This window comes from Anas acuta, chromosome 7 (assembly GCF_963932015.1).
Source record: "Anas acuta chromosome 7, bAnaAcu1.1, whole genome shotgun sequence".
NCBI classification, from domain to species: Eukaryota; Metazoa; Chordata; class Aves; order Anseriformes; family Anatidae; genus Anas; species Anas acuta.
In genome coordinates, this window is record NC_088985.1 from 8,134,673 (window position 1) to 8,146,269 (window position 11,597).

Below are 11,597 nucleotides of genomic sequence, written 5' to 3' on the forward strand. Positions count from 1 at the left end.
AATTTCAGAAGAACCTGAACGGCTTACACCTGACATTATTGAATTTTTAATTACTGAATATATTTTTAATGTTAAAGGAAATGTATTTATGTTATTAAGACATTTATTGGTAGATATAAAATCCCTTAAAATTGCTATTCGACAATCATTGTAAGTTTTTGGCCGTGGATGTCACGTGGTGATCACAAATACACTTGTACTTTAGTAAAGAGAATCCTGCATGCTCTGCTTTCCCAAGTTCACCTGTAGAATCTATCAGAGAGAGTCCCACAATAAGTGCAAATGAGACGTGCTCTGTATCAACACATTCTGCAAAATGGGATTTAGACATTTTATTACACAGGTCTAAACATACAAAATGTGTTTAAATCTTGTTTTTCAGGATTTACTTTATTTTTTCAGAAAGACTCAAAATAATTTTCAGGCTGATGTTGGTAAAAAGAGTGAGCACGTACATCCATAAGCCAGTGTTAGAGATATGATAATTTAGCTTTTTAAGAGTTTTTTGGGGGAGTTCTGAAATGAGACAGATTGCTTGGCTTTCAGTGTTTTGCAAGTGTTATTACCACAAAAACAATATATGATTTTTTAATCCTTTGCCTGTAAGTATATACAGAAACGTAGTCATACTAAAGACTGTTCTGGAGCAACTACTTTGGGTGTATGCATGTGCAGCCTTCATAATAATCATCTGCAATATTCATCTGCACATTGGCTGTAGACCACACAGTGGCTATAGTAATGGTAAAAAATGTATGTGGTGGAAATTCTCCAGCAATTTACAACAAGCTTGCATCTTACATTACCTAGAAATGTGCTTAATGCGGATGCTGATGTGTCAGTGCAGGAGTGCGCTTTGGGTTTATTGTTCCTACACTGGGACAGTGGCATATTCCTTGCTTGCTATGGGCTGTTGGGTCAAATGCCTCTGCTGATGGGAGACAGAGAACTGCATTCTCATGGGAACTGTATCTCACAAGCAGGGGATGCTGTAATTGAGTCTGAAAAGAAGTTAAAGAAAAAAAAAAAGCACAGGTGAAACGATCATTTATAATGTAATTCACAATTTTAACTTTGGTAATGTTTGTAGAGTAAATGTTCCAGCCTAGCACTTCTGCACAGGCAGCTGTGTTGCTCTCCACATATGATAAATTGATGTCTGCTGTTGGAAAGTTTCAGACCTCAGAAGAGTAGAAACAGCAGTTTGCTGAAGAATTAATGAGATCAATAGGGAATCTCATACAGCTGTTTGGTAGGTATGAATGCAGTAGTTAATGAAAACAAATAGTTTTTGAAAAGTAATACCGTAAGATGCTGCAAAAAGCACAGAATAATGCAACAGTGAATATTTTGCATCAAGTGCTTTTATGACTTGCCATGTTTCTTTTAGGAAACAATGTGCCTGAATTTGGAGAGACATAATTTGAAACACGTTAGAAATGCTATAATTTTATGTGGATATCCAGGTCAGGTTTAACGGCTCAGATTCTGCGTCCTGAATCCTGGAGCCCTTTGTGCTTGTGTGGCTTGAGATGCTGCTTTTGAGGACTCCTTCAAGCTGAGATACTGCTGAGGTTTATATCACCCTGCATGAACCTGAGAAGATTGGATGCATTGCTACCCCTGGGCAGCTGGGGAATGGTTGCTGTAATTACTGATTACTGATTTTTTGTTGTTCAGGGCTCTCATCTCTGACTTGCAATGCAAATTGTCACCTACCTGAACATTGACTTGTGTTCCTGTCATTATGCTTGCAAAAGCACTTAGCTATAGAACGTGCTGTACAGACAATTGGATTACTTAAGTCAAAAATCAGATTTTGTTAATCTGTATTATTTAGCTACTCTAAAGTGATTGATTCCATTGGAGTAACTCATAATTTGCACCAGATGTACATTGAAGCAAGGGTGGTATAATATGTTTTCTTATATAACTTTATTAGTGATCTGAGGCTTTTTTGTGTGTGTGTGTGTATTTTTCACACAGAATCACACAGAATTTCTAGGTTGGAAGAGACCTCAAGATCATCGAGTCCAACCTCTGACCTAAAACTAACAGTCCCCACTAAACCATATCCCTAAGCTCTACATCTAAACGTCTTTTGAAGACCTCCAGGGATGGTGACTCCACCACCTCCCTGGGCAGCCCGTTCCAATGCCTCACAACCCTTTCAGTAAAGAAATTCTTCCTAACATCTAACCTAAAACTCCCCTGGCGTAACTTTAGCCCATTCCCCCTCGTCCTGTCACCAGGCACATGGGAGAACAGGCCAACCCCCACCTCGCTACAGCCTCCTTTGATGTACTTATACAGAGCAATAAGGTCACCCCTGAGCCTCCTCTTCTCTAGGCTGAACAAGCCCAGCTCCTTCAGCCGCTCCTCGTAGGACTTGCTCTCCAGGCCCCTCACCAGCTTCGTCGCCCTTCTTTGGACCCGCTCAAGCACCTTTTTTTTTTTCCTGAGATGTCTCTTTACTCAGGCATAAGCAGAGCCAGGTGCTGTTGCAGCACTTTGTTGCACTGATTTAGTGTAGAAGAAGTGTGAAAACTGTTAAATCCAGTGTGGTATTCTAAAAGTTTAGTAGGCTTTTCGATGAAATATTGGTCATAATTCTCCAAAGCTGTTTCCAGTTTGTAATAGTAAACAGCTGAGAAGAGTCTTGTCTCCTGTCCTACTGATATTTTTGCCAGAAGGCAATAGTGAGCTAAAGGTTTTGGAAAATCTGCAGTTTTGAGAATGTTCAGAACATTTCGAGGTCTGAATTTCAAGCACTTAGCTGCTGTCATTTATTATTATTATTATTATTTTTTTTTTACCTTGGTTAGTTATACAGATACTCTGCATTTTTCTGAACTAGTATTTATAGAAAGAAAGTATTCAGAAAGAAGAATTAGATCAGATTTTTGCACTTCTGAATATTATGGTTACCTTAATATGGATAAAACATGTTGTAATTTTAAATGTTACTTGTACTGTAGTCCATGGAAGATTATACCAGAATATTTCACAGCCCCAGAGATCGTTGGGTCTCTGCCTATAAGCACAAGGGCAAAACCAGGAGGAAGTCTGGGCTGCTGTTGGTTTGGCTGCAGAGGTGTTATGCCTTGAAGGAGTCACTTCCATCCAGTTTCTGTCATGTGGAAACTCTTAGTGTCCCAGTGTTGGACAGCTTTTCCAGGCACAACCTGTCTGCTTCTTCAGACTGCATTTTGTTGAGGGAGCAGTTTGCTCCGAGGAGAGATGGAAAGCTGGATGGAAATATCTGTGAACTAAAACTAAGCTGCCAAGGGAGCCCTACCCTGTTTATGTTAAGTGAAAAATTGTTCAGTGTTGTGTGATGTGTGTTCTTGAACACATGGCAGTTTACTACAGGAAAATAATAAGAGATTTTACATCACCCTTTGACTATTTTTAGGTGTCTAATTCGATACCAGTTACTATTTCTTTAAACCATCATTGTTTCAAAATATAGCAAACAAAAACAAAACAAACAAAAAAATCCCCACGAAATACTTAGTTTGTAAAATAAACAGGAATATTGATTTCTACCTTGTTTTAACAATCTTTAGGTCTGTCATATGCAAGTCACACAGTTGGTTTCACACCACCAACTTCACTGACTAGAGCTGGAATGTCTTACTACAATTCCCCAGGCCTTCATGTGCAACATATGGGACCATCCCATGGTATTACAGTAAGTATTTTATATAGCAAATGTTTGTTACCAGTGTCAGTTTGGTTTTTAAAAATTATGATTGCTTGTCCTTAAGCTTTTGTGCAAAATGTTTTTGTAAATGTTTGTTTTTGTCTCCTTACTCCAAGATATCTATTGCTGCTTTCTTCAACCCTGATTTTCCTCTTCACCCCTCAGAAACTGATTCTTTTTGGAGAACCTTATTTTCTGCAAAAGAATAGGATGTATTATCATCTTAAGGACAGTAATAGGTATCATCTTATGGATCAGCAGGCAGGGTGTGAGAAGTGATGTTCTAAGCTACTGAGCCTATCCCAGGAAGTAAAAACATTGCTTTCATTTTTCTCCTAGTCTCCACCATCTGACGGATGAGTCATCTGAGGTTGCTCCAAGCTCAGGTTTTCTTCAGGATGACACTCAATGCTACCACCATGTCACTGTAACAGGCAGTTAACTCTTATTTTCTATTCTCATTGGCAAAGAAGAAAGTTAATATATTAAACATTTGTTAGGACAATTTCTCAGTGTCTTTCAACTGGATTTATTTCCTTTTTAACTCTGATGTTTGATGCATTTCTACTTAATTGAGTTTCTTCTAAATATTTGTGGAGTTTAACAAGAATACAGAGCCTAAGAATTAACCATTTGGCAAGATAGCTTGTGAGCTCTAATGTGTCAAGACCATTTTGATTTTTCTCAACAGGTATGGTAGAATGTAAATATTGTCCTTTAAGATGTTTGCATATACTTGTCATTCTCAGATGTGAAAGCATGTTTCAACAGAGTATTTAGTAGAATGCTAAAATATGTCTGCTTCTTAAATTGCTTAGGTGGGTATGCTAAAGTAATTGTTAATTCCATTGAGCAAATGGAGATGGGAACTATATAGTAGTGGGTAGAACAGGAGGCTGGAGCTCAGCAGAAAGGCAGAATCCTGGTCCAGGTCCAGCCCTCCAATGTGACTAACCTGGGGGTTAGTCACAGGAAGATCTGGAAAAACCTAGAAACTGATTTTATAAATAATTTTTTAAAGGGACTTGTTCTGTTTGGTCTCTGAAGTTTTGATTCTGCTCTTTCTGATACTATAAATTAATTGGAGTAACACTGAGTCACTGACAAAGACAACCACCAGGACAAAATACTGATTGTTTAGAGGAAGGTTTTGTTAAGTGGCTCATGGCTTTTCCTTTATACTTAAGCCAGGCCCCTTCACATTATTAGATGTATGCAAATGCAATAAATGATTTTAAGTGTTTGAGAAACATCGATCGATCAACTGTTGATAATCCTTTGGCTATTTTCGTAGAGCATTTAACTAATCTACTATACATAATTGTTCAAAAAAATAGATACAATATATATTATTTGACCAAACTGTGATTTGCTTCTTGACTCTTCATTTTTAATCTCCATTACAGAACAAATTGATTTTACATGTAGTACATTTTGTATAGCACTGTAACCATTCTTCTCCTCAGAGGTGATTGACTTCGGTTGATTGTTAATTATGGGTGGGTAGTTTGTCATGACATGAAGTTCTAGATTAATGCTAAGTGGATTGGTAAGTAGTAAGCATTTTGGGTTTAAAACTGCAGAGTTTAGTGTTCTGCAGTGTAATTTATATTTTTATGTTGCTTAATTTTAAAGACTTTTCCCCCACTGGTTTGTAAAAATGGATTTTAAATCTTTGTGTTTAAATGTGCAGGTTATTGCAAGTCTGTGGTTTCTGTTGAGGGGAGCTTAATAACCATTGTTTTACTCCTACAGCTCTAGGGGTTGTAATCTTTGTTGTATGATATTTGATCTCAGAAAAACAAGCTGAATTATGCTTCAGTCTTGCTCCGGTATGCAGGCTAAGAGTTTTTCAGAATGCAAATGTTTCTGGGCAAATGCTTTGGCTTTTGAGACATTCCCAGCCTCACTCAGGTGCCGTGTAGTTGGACTTCACACACCAGCATTGTAAAGCTAAAAGTTCATCAGCATCATCAGCACCTACTGCTTGGGCAGGCACAACTGAGAGGTGCTGTCTCTATGGCGTCTCTCACTTTTCTTTTACAGGTTGCTGGTCATCAAAGGTAAACATAAGTTCAGGACATAATTTCTTATTTTCATTTCCTGCAAGCTGATGGGAAAGAATGCCTGTTTGGTTTGATTTCAGAAATACTTCAATTTTCCTTTGCTATTCTATTTCAGAGGAACAGTTTATTTTACATAAAAATTGTGTTGTGATTCTTGAAATGTTTTAAAAGGGATTCTTCCCAAATAATTGTGTTTTTTCTTTTCCTTTGCCAAGCTCAATACATTGATTAGAGGACTTGCACCTAAAGTTGTTCAGGAGTGTGTTAAACATAATTTCAATATTTGTTCTGCAGAGGCCTTCACCACGAAGAAGTAACAGCCCCGACAAATTTAAACGTCCCACTCCTCCTCCTTCTCCAAACACGCAGACCCCAGTGCAGCCACCTCCGCCACCACCTCCACCACCTGTGCAACCTACGGTCCAATCCGCAGCATCGCAGTCAGCCACTTTTCAACATTCAGTGCATCCCTCCTCTCAGCCTTAGTGCATGTGCTCAGCAGTCTGTATGTCAGAATTGGACTCATAACATGGAGCAGTTTACTAAAAGCCAAAGGCTTACTTGGCATATTTGGATTTGACTTATTTGCACTGAGGTTATATAGGCTTCACTGTTAATTGTGTTGTAAACGTTTGTATAAAATGCAGCCAGTGTTGTGGGTCTACAACACTAACTTAACAAAATTTTCCATCAGTGTTTACTTGAACTACATGTATGTCCATTCTCTGGCTGGAACATTTGCTACTCTGTTTGGTAATACGGCATTATGTCGTTTTGCTTGGCTCCAAAGCTTCATTTTCCTGGCTTCTAGGTTTGTAAAATTAAAGGGATACCTTTTTATATTTTTTCATGAGAATTTGCATAAAATTTAAGGCATGATGGGCTATCTGATGAGTTCTGAAATATTACAGTGTTTACCAAGCTTGTGGAAAATTAGCACTACGTTTCGGTCATCTGAAATAACAGCTTCTAGTGCAGAAGTGAGTCAGACACCCTAATCAGTGCCCAAGACACATACTCTATTGTATTACCTAGTAAATAAGCTTAATTCAGCACACAGGACACATCCATACTTCTCCTGTTTAAAAACACCTCAAACGTATGGTACAGTCTGAATCTTTAAGTGAGGGAACTGACTTGCTGGAGTATATGGAATGTATAACTTGTGGACCTTAAGGTTTGATTATTTCACTTGACATTTGCATTAACCTGTAAGCTGTCCATACTGTGTGATCTGTCACAAGTAACTTCTCTAAGTGTGGTCCTGCCCACAGGTTACTGATAGCTGATTGAAGTGTGCTCTTTGATTTTTTTGCTGCAGAAGGCAACGTGATTGTAGAGAACAGCTGATTATTTCTTTTCCTTGTTAAAATATATTAATTGTGATTCCCCTAAAACAAAGTTTGAACAAGTATTCTAAATGTTCAAGTCTGTTAGAAAATAAGATATACAATGAGCATATAGAATATACTGGCATAACAGCCAAAAGTGTTGTATTGCTTGGTAGAAACAGAGTACAAGAAAGTAGCACAACATGGCACTAATGAATGCTTATTTAGCAGCCTAAGCCGGTACAATGTATAAAGAAATGTATTCCAAATACATTCTTTCCATTCATCTAGCACAAATAAATTGTTTGGTTTCACTTTGCAGTGGAACGAAGTGTCACTTCTTGATATTGACATCTTGCTCAGTTTTATTTTTCCTGAGGTTCCTGTTGAGTACTGAGGTTTATATACTGTTGATGATTTTAAGTGGTTTACCTCATAGATACGGATATATGGGCCATGGAAAATGACAAGAGAATGTTTATTTTATGAGAATATGTATCTGGCTATAATCAGAGCAGAACATGAGTAATTTATCTTTTGTTTACAAAAGTTTGTTTGACATGCCTAATGCTTTATTAAGGACACTTTTAAGAAGGAGGTAGAGCGTTCTGGTAGTATACTAACATTTGTACATAGAGTTTCATGTTTGCCGCTCAGCTATTCAGGAATTGCAGACTGAATATCTTTATAAAATCAGTGCTCCAAATCAAAATAGTAAGTTAAAATAATGTTGTAAAAGGTTCAGCTTAAGGCAAAACTAGAAGTTCTTCATTATATCTATGTAGTTTCAGCTCCGAGAGAATTTAGAGAAAAGCATATATAGTCTATTACACTTGGTAAACCAATATGGGATCAAGTGCATTATCTGATTACATTAGTTATGGTAATAGTGACTCTCTGATAAAGTGATACTCAAGATTGTGGCAGGCAGACAATTTGACCAGTGCTTCCATCTGAAAATAATTGACCACAGCTAATGCATGCTCACTTTTCCATAGAGGAAACTCCCCTGTGAGCATTGTTATTAAACACAGCTCCCGAAGCCGTGGTGGGTTTGCATGTGAGAAAACTACAGGCAGTCAGAGGTGGGACTAAGGTCAAAACAGGATTGGTTTAGTTGAACACTTGTCCTTTTGTTAACAGAAGAAAAAAGAAAAAGATATATTCTTTTATAAGCAGGATTTCAGCTCAAGTATGCCACTAGTTAGAATGGTGCCCTCCTTTCTGAAGTGCTTTGAGATTTTTGGACATGAGGTTCTATAGAGTGCGAGCTCGTAGTGGTAGTAGTATAAATGGGGGGGGGAGGGGAAGCCTTTGACAGTGTTGTCTTAAGAACTTGAAATGGAAATTTGCCTAGAATAAATTACATTTGAAGCATATTCCAAAACTGAATTTGTGTAACCCAAGTTCAGCTGCTGTTGTGAAGTGTCTTAGTGATCTCTCCTTACTGTTGCAGTGGGACCGTTACCAGATGAAAGTAAAGAAATGACAAATGTATGCTAAATCCTGAAAATGTAACAAGGCGCTAAATTGGCCTTACCTAAGAACATTGGACAAACATTTGCTTGCAATCAGAAGTGTTAAACTCTATTTGTAGACTTTTTGAAGATAAGGAATTGTGCACAAGCATCTCCTAATAAATGTAAATGGATTTTCAGTTTTCCTTGTGAATTATAGTCATGAATTACAATTTTGCAGTGGTGATTTTATCAGAACCTCCCACAGACTGGAGAAACTCCCTTGACATCACTGTCCAGCTTGTTTTCTTTATTTTATCTCAGAAGCATCTGGGTGGGTTTCTGCTGTTCTTTTCATTACTGATGTCTGTCAGTTGCACACTTGCATCTTCACGAGTTGTGCAAGGTCACAGAAGCAACTTCTAGCAGTGATGAGTATTTTGTAAGTGTGTGTTTACAGCCAAAGGTTTTGTTTGTTTGTTTTTGAAAAATAAATCTTTTGGCTGTTTCAGAGTACTTTCCTCTCTGACAATCAAACAGCTTTCTTTTTACTTTTTCTCTCAAGGGATCTGGCTTGGACACTGGAATGCAGCTGATCTCTGTAGAGCATTAAGAGTTCATTTTAACCACAATTTGTTCCAGAGGAGTTTTGGAAGAAGAGATGGAATTGTTTGGAGATAGTCTTCCAGCTAACAGCCAGATAAGATTGTTTTAATTATATCTACTCCTCTAAGAGCATATTCCCAAAGGCAGAAAAGACTATCAGAGTTTTCCAAGAAAGTAACATTGCTTTTCTATTAGCAATCTTGCTGTACCAGAGCTAAACAGGACAGGACTCCTTTTCCTGTTAAAATGCTGGTAGTTCACAAATCCATCTGCCTGAGTAGAATTTCTGTGCACTTCAGCTGAATGAAAAATACAGTCTTGGAAGCAACGAAAATGACAGAGCTTCCTGGAACTGGCGGGAGCTGAACTGCTGACAGGAGACAATTTAGACTCCATGTATTTTGTTAAATACATGGAAACCAATTGTGGAGCCTTGAGTACTTTGTCTGTCAAAGAACAAAATCTTTCATCCTCAATATCGATCATTGCTTACTAAGAGGATGCATCCAGGGACCTTGTTTAAGTATTCTGGTGGTGGTGTTTTGTTTTGTTTTGTTTTTCCCCATTCCTAATGCTTAGTTTTACAAGCAGCTTAAATTCTAATATTGTTCAACTCTTTTTGATGTCTCCTTTGTTTCAGTCATGGCAGTCTATTTCTTTTTGATCCTTGGGAGTCTACAGAGCATGGACTATGCAGAGCATATTTCTTCAGTTCAAGCCATCTCATAAGAAACCAGAAGGTTTATGAGTGTAAGCTATAAAATTATGATACATGCATCTGTTATAACAACCTTCTTAAGGGGAAATAACTGTCTTCTTGAAGGAAGAGCAAACAAAGCCCCTAAGTACCAAATGAACTGTATGCAGAGACAATCTGGTTTCCTCAGTTCCCTGAGGAGCTGAATTATTCTTCCAGCCCTTTTTGGATTTGGACTAGAGTTGTTGATCTTTCATTTATTATTTTTTTTTATTTCCATATTTCACTGTAATAAGTACTCAGGATAACATTCACGTTCCTTTTGGGTAAAAACCACTAGTCCCAGGATGAATAGAGATTAAGAGACATTGCCACTTTGTGGACTAGAGGAAGTCACTCAGTGTGCCATGCTGTGGCCTTTACGATTCAGCTGTAATTCAGTTGGGTTTGTGTGCTCATCTTAAGATTTCTCTTTCAAGCATCTGTTCCTGTATTTGCATTAGTAGTGTGCCCTGAAGAAGGGAGAGAAATACAGAGGTTTTGCACTGCATTAACAGACAGCTGCTACATTAGGGAGAATAGTACTTGTTCCTATTCAACTAGTTAGGCTCCAAAGAGAAGTACTACCTCATCTTTAGGTAGGGATGATGTGGTTGCAGAGTCAGGGGAACTGTTGTGGCTATGCTAGGTTTTGTTTGGCTTATATTATCCAGACAGAAGTCCTTCCTCACTGCAATTGGGCTTCAGAAGTTACAAAGCTTGTGTAGATGGGGAGAGGGAAGTTAGGACAGGTGATAGAGGTTGAGAAGACTGTGTCCCTGTAGTAAATTGCTGCTCAGAGTACCCTTCAGCTAGGCCTGGGAATTGCCTGTACTAGAACGACAACATTTTTCTGTTTGTTTTCCTTTCAAAAAGTGCTGTGTTGCAGTTGTTCTTTAAGTTCCTGGCACTGGTGTCTAATTTAAAAAAATAAGTGATTCCCCTTTCCACAGAAATATCTGAAATAGTATTCTACTTGCAAAGGTGAGTTTTCTCACTATATAAATTAATACTGTATCTGTACACAAAGGTATTTTATTCTAGTGGTAAAACCTAAGCTGTCCAAGGCACTTTAGTTTGTGATTGCTGACTTTTGTTTTGGCAGGTGTTTCAGATGAAATCTAAGCCTCCTGTGGAGGAAGAAAAAAAAAATCACCTACAGATGTAGACTGTTCCTTTCCTGCAGAAATACATCAATTTCCTCAAATGCAAGTAAAAGTGGAACAAACATCCTTGAGCTTTTCTGACACTTATATTTAATTTCAGTTCATTGGTGATTGCTCTTATGTATTTAGGGAATCTCTGAAGCCTCATTCTAGGTTGGCTGGGTGTCTAGTTGGTTATTTCTATGTTTTCCCAGTCTTAGGGAAGGAAGCCTGTTCAAATTTGGATCAAATGTATACACTGGTTAACAACAACGGTCACAGCACATACTGTTAAGCGTGAATCCAAGTGGTTACTTAAAAACATTACACTGTGTTGGTGTGAATCAGACCTTACAATTGAAAGAACCTCGGATACAAAGATTTATTTTTTTTTGCAGGTTACATTTTATTCCTGTATTAGCTGTATTATTGCTTTGTTGTGTATCTCAACATGTTTACATATATTTGTAATTGTTAAAATGTGTCTGTAATCAAGCTCATTTGTGCCTTCATGCAGACTTCCAATAAACACTTGATTTTTTTTTTTGTA

At 37.8% G+C, this 11,597-nt stretch overlaps 1 protein-coding gene across 3 annotated transcripts in view; it reads left to right on the forward strand.

Annotated features, from left to right (window-relative positions):
* Positions 1-11,597, forward strand: part of CCDC6 (coiled-coil domain containing 6) — a 50,353-nt gene extending 38,756 nt beyond the window's left edge. The window contains exons 8-10 of one of the 3 annotated variants that reach the window (XR_011098371.1): positions 3,570-3,694; positions 4,046-4,140; positions 6,067-6,204. Coding sequence is in view for 2 of the 3 variants with exons in the window: in XM_068688768.1 (XP_068544869.1) it covers positions 3,570-3,694; positions 6,067-6,258 (317 nt within the window). In the remaining variant the exon portion in view is untranslated. Of the gene's footprint in view, positions 1-3,569; positions 3,695-4,045; positions 5,069-6,066 lie in introns of those variants that run through there. The other 2 variants (XM_068688768.1, XM_068688769.1) reach the window with 2 other exon arrangements.